The sequence below is a fragment of the Apteryx rowi genome, unplaced genomic scaffold, assembly GCF_003343035.1.
Source record: "Apteryx rowi isolate R43461 unplaced genomic scaffold, aptRow1 scaffold_66, whole genome shotgun sequence".
Classification (NCBI taxonomy): domain Eukaryota; kingdom Metazoa; phylum Chordata; class Aves; order Apterygiformes; family Apterygidae; genus Apteryx; species Apteryx rowi.
In genome coordinates, this window is record NW_020450938.1 from 2143458 (window position 1) to 2160065 (window position 16608).

Consider the following 16608-nt stretch of genomic DNA (forward strand, 5'->3'; position numbering starts at 1 on the left):
AAAAAAAAAGAGAGACAGCAACACTCTGTAGTTTACAGGTCCACCGAATATTTTGCCCCCTGTGCCATCAGTCAGTATGATGCACAGAGTTTTTAGTTTTAGCCGTGTGTATTTAGAACTAGCTGGGAAGGGAAGAGCACACTTCATGAACAGTTTATGTGAAAATTGCTATGCCCAAAAGAACTCAAAGTGTATTTCTCACCCATAAGAATAGACAAGAACCATCACTGGTTTCCACTGTACATCCTGTGAAATGGTATTTCATTCAAAGTCTACATACATATCTATGGAACATTATTTTCATGAGAGGGAAATTATGAGAGAAGAATATGCCCAGCTCTTCAGGAACTGGAGAAGACTTCAGTGGAAGAATAACAGAAAAGTATCAATTAGTTTAATTAGCAGATGTCAGAGGAAGAAAATGGCATTTGAATTCAATGACAGTTTTCCTACTGTCTGCCATTTTTTTTGAATCAGGCCTTATCCATGAATTACAAAAGCCTTGGGGCAAGTACTGCTGCAATAGGCTACCTTAAAAGAAAAAGTAGATAAAGCAAGTGTGGAGACATAAATGTTTGCAGCAATCAGTGCTTTGCATTGCCTTACAGCTATGTGAAATAAATGCCCTTTTACACATCTTTAGTAAACAGCCTTTGACTTGATTTCTCATTCACAGAATTGAGAAGCACAGGGGTGAGATGTTTTAATACACTGAGAGTGGCAGGCATTAAGAATACAACAAGGGTGATGACTGCTAGCACAATCATCTGTGGCATTAATTGTTTTCTTCATGATGATTCTTTTTTTTCAGCTGGTAAGATCTAAATGATGGCAGATGAGCATGATGCAAGAGAGATCTTGAAGCCTTTGGTGTTCCGTCTCCATGAGAATGTCCCTGCAATAGTCCGTGAGGTTTTACTGGAACGTGGCTGGACTGAATTTGACAAAAAAGAGCAAGATGACACAGACTGGAACCTGTACTGGCGGAACTCACCTTTCCGTATGACAGACTACTGCAGCATTAAACCATGGCAGAGACTCAATCACTACCCAGAAGCTGTCAGGATCACCAGAAAAGACTATTTGGCAAGGCATCTGAAACTTATGAAAGGAGCATATGGATCAGCTCTATATGAATTTAGTCCAGTGGTGTTCATCATGCCCAATGACTATGTCAAATTTATGGCAGAATATAGCAAAGAGAAACAGTCACTGGGTAGAAGACCTAGCTACTGGATTTGCAAGCCTGTGGATCTCTCCCGTGGAAGGGGAATACTCATTTTTCAAGACATTAAAGACTTTGTATATGACTGTACAGTCATTGTGCAGAAGTATATTAGCAACCCCTTGCTCATTTCAGGGTATAAATTGGATCTCCGCCTCTATGTATGTGTCACCAGTTTTTGCCCCCTCACTATCTACACTTATGAAGAAGGACTGGTGAGGTTTGCCACTGAAAAGTTCGACCTCAGTTCTTTGGACAATGTTTATTYGCACCTAACAAACACTAGCATCAACAAGTATGGAGCTTCATATAAAAAATATAAAGAAGGGATTGGCTGTGGCTGCAAATGGACATTCAGCAAATTTCGTTCCTACCTTCGAATTTATGGGGTGGATGACCTGCTCCTCTGGAAGAAGATCAACAACATTGTGATGCTGACCCTGCTTGCTGTAACTCCCTTACCAGCGGCTTCCAATTGCTTTGAGCTCTTTGGCTTTGACATCCTGATTGATGACAAATTCAAGCCATGGCTTTTAGAAGTCAACTACAATCCAGCTTTGCGTTTAGACTGTTCCATTGATGCCACTGTGAAAAGAAAACTTCTTCATGATATTGTTGAACTGCTGAACTACAAGCAAATTGACGCTCTCAGACAAAACCAAGTGGCTGGGACAAAAGCTGGTAGAACGCATGTGCCTTTGAGCACACCTGGTGAAAGTGCACTGGAGGAGGCCTCTGACTTACTCACTTGCCAAGGAGAGGCTGAATGCACTGCTACTTCTTCAGTACAATCTGCCTTGCAGGCTGCAAAAGGATCAATTCATAAGGTGGTCACTCAGACTAAGAAAACTGCCAGAGGACACCCAAGGAAAACACTGACTTCCCAGCTACGGGAAAGGATGAACATGCCAAAAACATCCTCCCAAGCAAAAGCTGATACAAAAAGCAAACAACTCCCAGGAGCTGTGTATTATCCACACCAGTTTGTCCAGCCCAGCCGCTGGTTACCTACACCTGAATTCTGGAACTGCAAATTAACCACGCTCCCCTATTTTCTCTCTGATAAAGACCAGAAGCCTATCCCCCRGGTAGGAGATTTTGTCCTTACTTTTCCTTTTAATGAAGCTGCACTTCAAGCTTCCAGGGATGGGATAGATGTAAAGAGCATCATACAGGAAATAAACAAGTTAGTGAACAAAGAGTTGCCATCAAAACAGCAGAAGACAAAGAAAAGGGTAGACTATTTAGCTTCTGTGTAACTTCATGGTGTTAGCTGTTAGATGTATCATAAATAACATCTTTAGCTGAAAGGTGGTAGAGGTACACTGAAATTGTATCAGAAACAGAGATATCTTAAGACATACACAATTCAGAAATTGATCTTGTAATTTAGCAATTACCATGAGATTATTTTTTAAATAGAAAGCACTGAATAATTCTTTAAAGTAATTCTTCTAATTTTTAAAGTCCCAAAATAAAAATGGAGAATTGCATTTCTCAAAAGATTCTCAAAAACATCAATCTTCGTTTATTATTTTTCTATTAATTTCAAACCTTGATCTCAGAGATCTTTGCTTCTTTTCTCTTCCTGACTAAGGGGGCTTTATGACTTGAAGAAGCTGGTCAGTTTGCACCCAGGAGTATTCAATATGTGCTCAGTTTACAAAGCTGCAAGTGATATGAATGGTTATAAAACTATCACGTTATTGAAGAATCCTGTAAGCTTCCTGACATTGCTTTCCACAGATTAATTTTGCACTGTATGAAAAAATACCATCAAATAAAATAACTTTCATTTTATCACCAGTAAGATTCTGTAGAAATTATTATGAAAGGTAATTTAAAAAAAATCTATACACTGTTCCAGTCTGTTTCTCAAATAAACTCTTAATAAAGAAGGCCTTGTAGACTGCATGAGTAAGAAAAATACAGTAATTAGGTTTTCCAAGCTAACAGAGAAATTTGATATTGGAGGGGGAATATAAACTGCAAGATCACACTCAGAACACCAGATCAAACCTCTCTCTCACTGACTCTGCATTAGCCATTTGACGGGTGCAGCAGTTAGGCAGCTTTGTCTTGCTTGCAATAAAACTTCCTCAGCRATAAACTGAGCATGGAAAAAACCACTAAACTGAAGTATTTTCAAAATACTATCCTTCCCTTGAACATCTCTGGTGCCTCCAGTTGTCTGAACGGAAGTAACTCTGGAAGTCACAGTGAATTTTGGAAATCACAATAAATTTGACTCAAAATTGAGGTTAAATACTGGCTGTAGTGTGCTTCATCTAATGTCCAGAAAACCTGTGGAAAAAAGAGAATTGAGGTTTCCCCACTGTGTTCCATCTCCCTGAAGGATTCATAAAAATTTGTTCACTATATGCCCTCTAGGACAAAAATCATAGAGAGCTGGCTTTTCCCAGGTAGATATGTATACCACTACAGTTTAAGCAAACATGCAGCCATACCTGTTTGGATTATTTGTGTTTCCACAACTAATCAGCTATAGCTGGTAGAGCCATTGCTGCTTATGATAACTGATGCATGGTGTACTTTACCATTGCCTTTGCAGCAAGAGGAAGTAGAGGAGATAAGATGTGAGAATCAGCCTGCGACAAATGAGCAGTAATATATGTCATAATTAATATCGGAAGAACGCCTAATTGTAACATACCTGACATGGCTCTTGTCATTTATGTAGGTATCTGTCTCCTCTTTATCAAACCAAAGTAATTCCTGCTGCTTGTTTCAACAAACCCATTGCTGTTATACTACAAAATATTACTTGAAAAAAAATGCCTTGGTAAGACTGGTGGCCAGAAGCTGGATGGCAAAAGTACTGTGAAATCCTTAGTAGTCTCACCCTCAAAGCAGTAGTTCTTTGTTATACTGGTAGCTTTGTTACATTACAGCTTTAAAAGGTTATGCTTAAATCTGGCTTGCCATTGTATATAGACAGCATACAGATAATGGAAAATTCTGTATTTCTTTTCATGGGGCCATCATTCACCAAGGTCAGTATTCCAAGGCTTTTCTTGAAAAAACAGCAAGAAGAGTTAAAAAAAACCTCTTGGCTGAATAATACCCTCAGTACTGTGTACTGGCAAAATTAGTAAGTACTTAGAGTACTTTTTTTCCTGTCATCTTTTCTGTAAGAGTCTTTCAATCTGTTGTTGGTTAAACAAAAACGCTTTGTTGGACAAAAAAAGCTTTTCTTCTTCACATGCATGTGAGAAGCATCATTAGGAAAGGTATAGTTCCCTTAGCCTGCAAAAGTTTTAGAAATTCAGGAATGTTTCCACTTTGCATTGAGATGAAAGTTGGGAACTTTTAACTTTTTTCGAAAAAAAAAAAAGGCAAAAAAGAAGATATCCTAGTGGCCAGAGAACTTTCATGGGTTGTGAGAAGGCAGAGATTTTAATTCTTGTTTTAAATTAGGCAGTGATTTAAGCAGTGGACTTCCACCTCCTTATGGAGTTTCTTATCCTCTGGGTTATTCAGAGGTAAGTTGTTTTTGATCCTTCAGCAAAAATTCCCCTGGAAACTAATAACACTCAGTGACATTTCATCAAAATTTAGTAGAATCCTACAAAAACAGGTATGGTTTTAATAAAAGCAAATATTTTACCAAAAAGAGTTCTGAACAGCCTTACTGGAAATGTGCTTGTGGTATTTCCTTTCAAAGACCTACCTTCAAAAATCTGTGTGACTGCGATGACTGCAACATATACTGCACTGGCATGAGCCAATGGAGGGAACGTCTCTCAAGGGATTTAGTAGGGGAGAATATAATTGTTTAACTGTTAGATGAGAATTTAAACAAGAAATATCTTCCATTCATTATTGATTGTTTCATGTATCTCATTTTTACTTTTGGTGAAATTCAAAGTAATGTCTTTGATCTACAAAGCATTACAGCACATCTTTTAGACATAATTGTGTGAGAAGCAGCCTCTTTTTTCATATGCCAGAGAGTACACTTTGCTACAAAACGTAATATCACTCTATGCACGTTGATAAGGACAACAATCACAAAACAATTCCCATGCTTTTGCCAATGTTAGCAAATGCAAACAACCCAGACAACACAAGCAGAGAAAGCCAGTGTAAGCAGACCATGTAAGCACACTGTAAGCAGTGTGTCCTAATCCCAGCTCATTCAAACATTTCTCAGAGCAAGGGCGTAACGTATATAGAAAAGAGCTTTATAGTTCCTGATGTCCTTTACACCACACAGATAACTGACAGCAGGAGCACATGTATAAAGGAAAAACATCTGCTCTCTGAACTTTACAAATACTTTTCAAATACTAATCAGAGCTGAGCAGTTTGTCACTCAGGTCACTGAAGGTGCTCAAGATGTTATTTCCTTCATATAAAGGCTACAGGCTGGGTTCAAAATAGTTTTTGTGGCTAGCCCTCAGCAGTGTAATTTGCTTCATTTTTAGGGTGGAACATGCTATTTGGAAGTTGGCCAAAGGTAGATGAAAAACAATATTTTGTTGGATATTTTACAGGGATAAGTTTACTATTTTACGGGCTTTTTCATAACAGACGTTAAAAGTGTGTTTATTAGACTTCACTAAGTGCCAGAGAGAAGGTGTTCCACTGATAAATATATTTACCTGAGGGCACCCCTCTGCAAATGATTGGGAAAAACAATAAATAAAACTTATATGTTGATATGTACCACACATATTTAGTTGCATCATAGGCGCAGTTTTATGAAAGAAGCCTAGATGTTCAATACAGTTTGCTATTCAGAAATATTCCAAAAGACAGCATTTGTACTATATAGTTTGCAAGCAGGTTACAGAATAAAGTTTCAGACAGGTTTCTAGAATTCTACGTGCACTTGCCTTTCTAAAATGCAGTACCCATGTACTGCATATTTGGGGGCTCTACATATTCCCACAGGTCTTGATCCTGCCCCTTTGATTTCACCAATGAAAGTTTTGCCATCGATTTTTCAGAAAGCAGAATCAGACTCCTACTACTATCATAACACCCATGTAAGCAGGACTAAGCAAGGTGTATGCACATGTGAGCCAGGTGTCTGCACACATGCATGTCTGCATGCACAGTTTCAGAGACTGAGGCACTTATGCATATCCCCTATGTGTTACACCTATGCAGGATAGTAGGCCTCATTATTCCAGAACATGAATGCTTCCTGCAGCTACAATGAGATCTGAGAGTGCTTAACGATGCTAAGGAGCAAGCAGCATACAAACAAGATTATTCCCTTATTTAATTCACAATTAGAAGAAATTATACACACAGATTGCTGAATAGTAAAGCATGGTTTAAGGCTAAAAGTTGCAAACAAAACCTGTCTGTTTTCTATAGGACTTCAGAAAAAAGAAGCCATCAGCATATTCACTGCAGAACAGGGACCTTTTGTTAAAAGGAATTCCTGGGAATAAAAGTGGTGTTCCTTTGGAAAATGTTAGTATCACATTTATTTTCCCAACCCAACTGAAAATGGATCTTCACATTCACTTTTGTTGTGATGATTAATTGAGGAAAAACCTTAGATTTGTTTCAGTCAGCATTGAACTGAAATTCCTATTAAAAAACAAGGAAAAGAATGCTCTCTCAGAATTCTTTAATTAGAGTTTCCTCTTACAAAGCACATAAAATGTATTAAATATCTCAGTAGTGAAAAGCATAGGTTTATTAATAGTTTCTTTGTTATACAGGTGTAAAGGAAAACCAAYGCAATTACGTTATCATACCAGCTGACATCAAATTGCATGGACTGAAAACTGAACACAAGAAAGAGCAATTCCATAATCTTGCAGTTATTTTGCATTTAGGTATGAGAAAAGGCTAAAGCAGCATGCTCTAAAAGTGTGTTGGTTGCGACAGGAATTTGAAGGCCATGAGGAGATAACTGGTCTTCTGAGTCACTGGGCAGGTAATGAGCTGAGCTCTACAGGGGAAATGCTTCAGTGCTTTAGAAAAATTCAAGGCAGATGATGGACAGACAGTCTATGGGGAAGACAGCTGAAAGCAGCATCTGATAATTCCCTTAGGTACAAACTGCAATCCAAAGAGCCTTGAAGCGGGACAGATTCACTGACCAGAAATATTTCTACAGTATCAGAAGAATAAAGGCAGTAGTGGAAGAGGTTAACTCAAAGGCAAAGCAACACAGATGAGGTCTGGAGAAAGACTGCTGGGGGAAAAAGGAAGGGTTGTTACATCTGGAATAATGACCAGGATGGAATAAGCATTAATTTTTTACTTCAAATGCAATAGACTATCAGATTACGATCACAGAATCAAAGAATAATTTAGGTAGGAAGGGACCCCCAGATGCCGTTCAATACAACCCCCCACTCAAAGCAGGTATAATTAGATCAGATTGCCAAGGGCTGTGTCCAGTCAAGTCTTGTACACCTCCAAGGATGGAGATTCCACAACCTCTCTGAGAAGCCTTTTCCAGTATTTGACCACCCTCATGGTAAAATCTTTTTTCCCCCAATATCTAATTGGATTATTCCATGTTCCAAAAGTTCAGTTCTAAGAGTTCTCCAAAATACTTTGGCCTTGAAAGTGTCATGCAACTTGGTATCCAGACTACACCTCTGTTCAGGCACTCCTCTGCTTACCCTCTCTGAGAAGTACTGAAACTCAGATCTTCTGATTGTGGAGGGAGTGATGGAGGCGCTGAGCCATTCAACAAAAGGATAGTGCCACTGGCAATATCATGGAAAGAGTTTCTAAGTTTCTAAGTACTTTTGGGGTCTAGCCAAATGTTTGAACCTGCAAATGAATTCTGAAAGCTGGACTGAAGTAATTTAATTTGAAAGAGAGATGATAAACAATACATAATTGCCCCAACCAGATAATACTGGTCCAGATCCTCTTCTGAGATCAGTCAGTTCACCTCTGCTCAATAGTCAACAGTGCTCTCCCCAGAGAATGATCTGACCCAGAAAAACCTTGGTTCTCTTCAACCTTGAGAAGCTGCATTTACATTAAAGATTGCATTATATTTTCAACCGATGAATTGGACCTACCATGCGAAACAATAAGAATGGTAAAACCTCACATTGATTTGATAATTTTTTCTCCAAAGAACCCCAAATACTTTATAGATTTGAGGTTCTTAAGCCATACTCCTTAACTGCAATCACTTTCGTAACCAACTAGCACAAAAACAAAAAGGGAAAATGTGACCAGTATCATGGAACAAACACTTTGATGAGAAGTACCACAGGCATTTTAATGTTACACAGAGAGGGCATGACTGTATTTCTCTAAAGTCTCACTCAAGAAACATTTCATTCAGGTAAAAAGTAAGGGGTGCTTACTCCAAAGTAAGCATCAGTCACTGAACCAAAGCAGATTTTAACCCTGAAGATCCATCCATTCATTCATTTTCACAAGGCTTAAATCTTCCTCATCAATTTTGACMCTATGCTGTAAAGCAATCTAAGCAAAATAACCTTATGCTCACCCTTCTTGTTCTTCCCCTTACTCCATAACCCCAGCACACAGAGGTAAAGAATCCTCCATCCATTCAGCTGTCTATATATGTATTTTTTGTGGCATATTATGTTAATTTGTAAATGTAGAGAACAGAGTCTATTAAGAGTTTTATCCTTAATTTATTTCAACAGAAATGGTAGTTTCCACTGCTGCACAAGTTCCAATCTTAATTATTTCAGGGAACAGAAAAGCATCAGGGATATAAGGAAAGATCCATATTAACAGCCATACATATCCAATGGGTGGATATATTAAATCCTGCAGAGAAACTGGGTTGAGCCACTTATGTACAGCGCTGCCTTTTAAGGGGAGGAATCACTTCTTATCTAGAATGATATTACCCTCCTCATCTTTGATTCGAACCCGTCCAGAAGCAAACTTGGTTTCCCGTCTGCCATTGGAGTAGACAGTCTTTACAGTGCCATCTGGGTACTCTCGCCTCTTAAATTGCGCAGTGTGGATCTCCTTCTGACCATTACTGAATACCATTATTTTATCTCCATTCCTGAAAGCAAAGCAAACCAATCAGAAGATCCAGATATACACAGCAATACAGCACTGCCCAACAGTCAAATATACTTCATGAGGGGTACTGTAATAACACAGTAGAAACCTGGAGAAACACTACCCCTCCTTGGACTGCCTCCAAAGTGGTCAGCCTTTAACAATGATGAAGGTGAGATACTGCACAAGCATGGAAAAAGCCACAAGACAAAGACGCCACAGGCACCCTAGCTCCTTCACAATGAATCTTTCTTGTGATGTATGGGTTAAGGATAGGATAACAACCTACGTGCAACCAACATCTTCCTTTCCCAAAGATGATAAAACTAGGTCAGAAGATATATACACCTCCGCCAGGGGAAGGCTCTGTCTCTTATTAACCTATCTCACTGATCTATCTAATGTGATATAGTAAAAGTGAAAAATAATGTCAGATGGAAGCTTTCTCAGGTTGTAATTCACCTCAGAATTTTACATGCAATGGCATTACAGATCAGATCCCACAATATGAGATCACCACATGGATTCTTCAGTACATAAAATAATACCTAATTGTGGCGGGGTCTGCAGATCCTGCAGAATTCTTCATGCAAGGATCTCAAGGAATTTTGCAAGCAGGAAATTATTTTTGCAACAGTGTAGTTCCTAAGCCAGCAAGGGACATGCATAAGTAAGTTCTAATATCATTAGTCTTAATTTTACACAGAGGAATAAAGAGATAATATCTAAAATGTTTTGCCCAAGATCAGAAAGTGAGCCAAAAAGCTAGGAAAAAGCTCAGGAGTCCTCATCCTCAGTCCTTCAGTGCTTGCACTGTTAACACAGACAGCTGTTTCTCCCATGTCTTGCAAGTTACACAGCAGTCCCAGCCTGATGTACAAAGCAAGTGTGAAGTTACATGGAACTGAATTAGGAACATTTCATGGTCACTTTGCCTGTGATAAATTATCACCTATGATTCAAGAAGTCAACAATTTGCAGTGACTTATTACAGCAAAACCCTAGTCATCTTCCAAATCCTTTCTCCTTTCGTCCTGAAATTTCTCAACCATACAGAATACAACCATAGTTTTAAATGTCAGGATCATTGTACCTGTGCCCAAAGCCCAGTTCCTGTCATTTAACATAAGACTTACTTTTCTACTTTTACTACTGTACCATCTGGGAAAAAAGTTTCCTCGAGTCCACCACTATAGAGGCATTTCACTGTCTGATCTGGGAATATAATTTCTTGTGTGCCATCAGGATGATGCTTTTCTGGGGGAAATAAGATGCAAAAAGTTTGTTTACAATTTTTTTCATGCTGCTTTATGCGGAGCTAGATTCTTGGGGGACATGGTAGTAAGGATGGAAATGATATCCAACATATTGCTAAAGAAATTAAAGAATCAAATAATCAGATAATCAGAAATATAAGCAATGCATTAGCACTTCATTGTTATCTTGCTTTGTAGGATGAACCTGAGCATGAATCATACTGGAAGTCAAATACAAATACAATGCAAACCAAGGAGAAAAAAAACATAATGTGCTGGAGTCAGAATGAGACAACACTTTCATAATAAAAAACTTCCTGTACATACAGTCCACATTCATGAGCTCTTGCATACCTATCTGATTATTAGGGAACTGCAGCACCTCCAGGCCATTGGGATAAGCAGTGTGGGTTGTCTGCGCATCTGCATAATAATAAATCTGTAAGGAGAGTGAAGTGTTTGCAGCATGTTCACAATATATGCATAAGCAGATTCAACCATAACAATGTGCTTAAAAATAAGCTGTCTTAGAAAAGTCATTTCAAGGTCATTTTCTGTATCTGCCATCCATACAAGTAGCTATGTTTGCATTTCTATTCCTAACTCTTAATCACTCCACTCCTTATGGATGCGTGTAGGTTTTGCTACTTTCCTCCTGATAAAGTACAACAGAATAGTCCACTCATGAAAGTGATCTTCCCGCCTCTTTGCTCTAGCTCCCATCCAGGCACCATTAATTTAAAATGTTTGCACTCCCATCAGACTCACTCACTTCCACTCTAGCTCACATTATTATTAACTATTCATATATACATAATACCTAGAGGGAAGAACCCTCTGTGCTACCTACCATACAAATGTAAGAGCCAGTCCTTGCTTCAGATAGCTGCCYTCGCCCTTTGTCTTCTTTCAGTCTCCTTTCCTCTGGAAACAACTACCCTGTTGTTCCTTCCAAGACTGTTTCTTCAGCCTCTTTCCCTTCTTGTCCTTGTATATAGAGAAGCCTCCCTTTTCAGGTTTATTAAATCAACACCCTTCCTAATCCATTTCTCCCAGAAATGACAGATTAACACAAATGGTAGGACCTTGTAGGACAAATCACTTAATTAATTTTCCTTAAAGAAAAAGCAAATGTTACACACCACTCTCTGATCCGGCATGATCTTCTTTACATCTCCATTGAAAAAGCTAACCACTGTCATCCTTTTATCAGCACTGATCTCTTTTTTGGTACCATTGCGAAAAGTGATGATTCGACGTCCATCAGTAAGCACCTCTTCCACCTTCAAACACATAAAACATCTGATGCAAATGAAGACAAATCAAGCCAAAGCAGACTCATTACACAGCAACATCTGAAACTATAGGGAAACGAGTAAAACTGCACTACCTTCCAATGAAATTGGAGCTTGAAGTATTTCATTGGACCCATCCTATGTCTTTTTAATTCAAAAGCTATTTCTGCAACACAGGCAAGCTGTTTGCCTCATTTGTGTGTAAAAGAGAACAAATGTCAGGTATTTTCGTTTCTCAAAATGATCTCTTCTGCAGCACTTGGCCCAAATCTCCCCTTCTCCCCATCACGTTTTTTTTTTTCTGTTAATCTGTAAGGCACAAAGCCCTGTGGCAACAGTGAAGCCATTCAGTTTATTACTTGACTGACATCAGTTAGTTACTGTCTGTACTAATTTCATATATGCTGGTACAATTCCACCCAAGAGACCCAGATTCTGTATTGTGCAAACCAAAATGATTGAACTTGATGTATTAACATAGATTGCTGACATATGTTAACAACCATTTTATTCCAGGTAATGCAAGGCAGGAAGGACATTCAGTACTACAGAATTAAATGTGGCTACATGCAGAAACCTCCTGCAAAACCACTCAAGACTTCTTAACAAGACAACAGGTGGCAACAATGCCATCAGTATGCCCTTCTACCACCAACATATTGGTCAAAGAGACTTCTTACCTAGCATAGCCTCTGGTTAATCAATTTTCCTGGAATCACTATGGCAGCTAGTTCTGTCTAGCATATATCAAATCCCATAACAGAATTCATTTGATGAAATACAAAGAAGAATACAACCAGAAGGTGCATATAACTCAATTTTATGAGTAAAAGCCAGTGGTAAAAATATCAGAGTGCACTATTTTCATAACTGTTTTTCTTTCAAGGATCAGAACAACAGACGCTGTATTTTCTGCTTCTGCAAGAATGAACTGTGATTGGTAGAAGCTTTCACAAAGCCCACCTCAATATCAACTATAAAAGAATTGGCATCTCAAACCAGTATCCCCTGAACAAATGTTGTATCACAAAAGCTGTTTCTATGACTACCCACTGGTAAGTATCATTAATCAACACCTGCATTGGCAGGGTGAGAAGAGAGGCCTAGGACTGAGCAAACAGAGAAACTAAACTACTGTCTTAGCTTCACCTACCCAAAAACCTTACCCAGAGCTGACAACCGTGATTAGGCATAGAATTCCCTCAGTCAGTCAAAAAAGGCTTTAACAGGATGAGCCTACTTGGAGCAGTGTAGCTGAAGAGACATCTAAGACTGAGTTCAGATCTGAACCATAGGATCAGTGATGGTGCTGGAAAGAGTGCTTCTCTATCAGCAGCAAAGCTAGCGCCAGGTCACTTGGTCGCATTGCTGACAATCCTTCCCAACATCAACGCACCCCAGATAATGCAATGCATAAACTCATCTACAGAATCAGCCTTTCAAGATCATTTCTGAGCTGCCATGTAGGAACATGTTGCCTAGTTTGGCAGCAAGGAGCACAAAGGGAAGCCAGCAGGAATTGCTCACTCATCCCCTCCTCCCAGTGACAGGGACTGCCGAAGGGTGGGAAAGCCAGCTGCCAAGCGAAGCTCTGGTTCTAAGGACAATGGGCAGCTGGAAGCAATTTGTAAGAAGCAGCTGAGAAAACTTTGGGGATTTTGACAGGTGGTTTGAGCAAACTGGACTAGGCTGCATCTAGCGCAGAGCCTCTGACATTACTCCAGGTGTACTCAACTGCATGTAACGAAGGACTTCTCCCACAAGTGGTGTGCAGCTGGCACAGTTTACTGACATTATATTCACTTCCAAGGAAAGAAAGGCATAGTCTTTTATCTTGCACTGCAAAACTGTCACTACCCTACCAGCATATTTTCATCTCTAAACAGTATCATTCCTCCCATCTCACAAATGAGGTAGCTGAAACAAAAAAGACCTGATGAAAGTCATTGAGCAAATCAGGGTGGAAAATAAGAGAATTTGGTTACTGGACTTCCAGCCCTTCAGCTACTTTATACTTGAGCTCTCCTGTAAAGGAAAGACATTTCATTTGAGAAATAATTCTTGGTGGCTCCTTGAAGCAGTGATTCCCATCAATACTGCAGAACTACTGATGATCTCTCCAAGTCTTTTTCCTCCCTAATTTCTCTCACCTTTCCATCGTGATGCTCTATTTTTTCCTGCACATCTTCCTCACTTTTTCTTCTTTCTTGGTGTAAAAATGACCTTCTAGATAATATTGATTTTGGAGGCAATATCTATGAAAATATCACAGTCACAGTTTTAAGATTATTATTATTATTACATATTATTATTATTATTTAAAAATATTTTCATTAACTTTAATCAACTGTGCAAAAAAGGTGTTTATCTTAACATACACACAGAGGAAAGCTGCCTTTCTTTGAAGTATTGCCTTGCATTTACAATAAATTTTGATAATCTTTTAGTGAGACCTAGGAGTGCTTCATATTAGCTTCAATTAACTTCAGTTTGCAAAACAAAAAAGAAAATACAGAGAGTCCAAAAATCTGGGAAAAGAGTGCATTCTGGGAAACTACCCTGCAAGAAGTGGAGAGAATAAAAAGAACAAAGAACAGAATTATCTGTGAATATTGGGTTTCTGATTTGCAAAGGAACATACCTGCATTAGCTGGATCCTCTCTTCTGAAACAAATGACAGGGTTCTTAAGTGTAGGTAATGCTAACTATGTAACTAAGGGCTAATCAGGATGCTACACGCTCAGTTTACTGTTACAGTGAGCGCTCTTTTCATTTTATGGCAATGTAAAGGAGCCTTAAACTAATTGACATTCAGGACATAATTTGCTTGAATAAGGGTCAGGCCAATAGCATCCAAAACAATTATTAGCTAACGTTAATTACAGTCTGAGGATGTGGTGTATTTTGAATTGTGGGATCCAATGGAACAGTGAATTCTTCTCCCTACAGCGCAATGATGTGTTCTAGTAAAAAGCTGTTAACTGTGATTAAAGTACCCAGATCCACTCCTACAGCACTGTGTCTGTTGCACAGCACCCTTGCAAAGCTTTTGCCAGCAGAATGCCCTCTCTCATCTTAGCATTCTCACTGTGGTGTTTTCCACAGTGGCCTCCCTTCCCTCTAAGGATAACATCCTTCAGTTCTCCATTTCCTTTCTAATCCAGACTTCATGTATGCAGGCCAAGACAGTTTGAGGTTTCTCTGGTGCTGTTGCCTATATGTCAAAATATCTCCCAAGGACTGAGCACGCTTTTCCAGTAGAGCCTCCAGAGCACATTAGCAATGCCAGGCAACAGATTGAAAAGCCACACATTGGAAAACTCCAAAGCCAGCAGTGGCATCTAAACACTAGCAAAAAAACTCAAATTTGGTCTGTCTTGCTTCAGGTTTGCATTGGAGACAGGTACAAATCTTATGGATAGAATAACCCCTCTCCCTTCATAATAATAATACATGTAATTTCATTAGAAAACAGAAACCGTGTTTTTCAGGAGATTATGACCCACTGTTAGTCTCAGAAGTAAAGGTTCTAAGTTTTACAGTGGCCAGGAAAGAAGTGTAAATATAAGATTTTCTTTTTGCCAGTGTGCTTCATTTAATTTCACAGACAGAAAGAAGACAGTTGCTGATCAGTACCAGAGCCAGAACTGTAAGTTGCTCAAACCTTTGCTTCAGCCTCCAGAAGAGTAGGAGAACTCTCTGCAGATATTTTGTTGTCATAAGCATTTATGCCATTTCTCCCATTAGTGGTCACAAAAGCCACTTTATTCCAAGGTTTACGCATTTTTTCTATCTTTTTAAGATTCTCTTCTTCCTGAACCAAAATTAAAATGTTAACTAGCAACATAAATCTGTTTATGTCAAACAGTCATACAGGACTAACCTGATACAGAAATCTACTGTATTATTTGTAAGCCATTACAATATTGTTTTAAATACAGATCATYGTGAGCAGATGTGAGAAAATAAAGCCAGGAGAGCTAAATGGTAGTTAGCATGCTATATATGAAAACCGTGATCACAGAGGCACTCGATCATTTTGTAGTTACATAAAGAAATACCTGGGTTTCTCCACTGTTACTGCAGAATGTAAAGCTACAATTGTCACTGTCCTGGTTATGTGAGAGAGGCATTTCTTCTGTGCTACCTGAAATGGACAAATACCTGCCCGTAAGAAAACATAAATGAAAAGTCATTGAAAGCGTATGGAAATTGCTGAATCACATGCTTCCACACCTCTCAGAATGTTTTTGAAAGATGCCAGCTCTCAGATTCCTGCAACATATCACTTCGTATAGTGACAATGTTTGCTAACAGCTTGCCCATCCTCCTGAAGTCGCTTCATCCTGGACCAGAGCAGTGCAGCCCACCTCCGTTCTCTACCTTCTCTGCTTCCAGGACAAACTGAGCAGGTAACTACAGGCAACAGCATAATCTGCTCCCTCTTTCTTCTCAAAGTTAACTTTTTTAACTTCTGAGAAAAAGAGGAGAGTTTTCATGACAACACATTGTCTGTGATCCAAAGGTTGGAGAGCAGTGTCTCCAAGTCATTTGCAGACTGCTGTCAGCAGGCAGAAAGTTCCCACAAATCTTACCTTTTACATAAGAAGATGAGTCAGGCTCCTTAAAACCACTTGGATGCAAGACAGCTCCAGGTGATTTTCTATCATCTGTCCTCTTCCCCATAGGAGAGGGTGGATATGCAACCTGAAACAAAATGAAGAGGCACTGACATACAGCCATGCTTCACTGTAACTTGGGAACTGTCATTGATAGGGCCCAGAGTGCACTTCCCCTTGCTAGGAGTTTAGCTGTCTGCACTCAAGGC

At 39.1% G+C, this 16608-nt stretch overlaps 2 protein-coding genes across 2 annotated transcripts in view; one reads left to right on the plus strand and one right to left on the minus strand.

Moving 5' to 3' along the window:
- Positions 1-825: 825 nt before the first annotated feature.
- TTLL2 (tubulin tyrosine ligase like 2) lies at positions 826-2484 on the plus strand. Its single transcript, XM_026085111.1, has one exon. It carries the CDS (start codon positions 826-828, stop codon positions 2482-2484), a length of 1659 nt encoding a protein of 552 aa, XP_025940896.1.
- A 6554-nt stretch (positions 2485-9038) lies between these two features.
- The window catches only part of LOC112975267, a 34635-nt gene continuing 27065 nt past the window's right edge, over positions 9039-16608 (minus strand). The window contains 8 exon segments of the mRNA XM_026085109.1: positions 9039-9230; positions 10366-10486; positions 10840-10924; positions 11628-11768; positions 13931-14035; positions 15445-15594; positions 15842-15927; positions 16343-16487. Of these exon segments, the coding sequence (XP_025940894.1) occupies positions 9041-9230; positions 10366-10486; positions 10840-10924; positions 11628-11768; positions 13931-14035; positions 15445-15594; positions 15842-15927; positions 16343-16487 (1023 nt within the window). The 3' untranslated portion in view covers positions 9039-9040.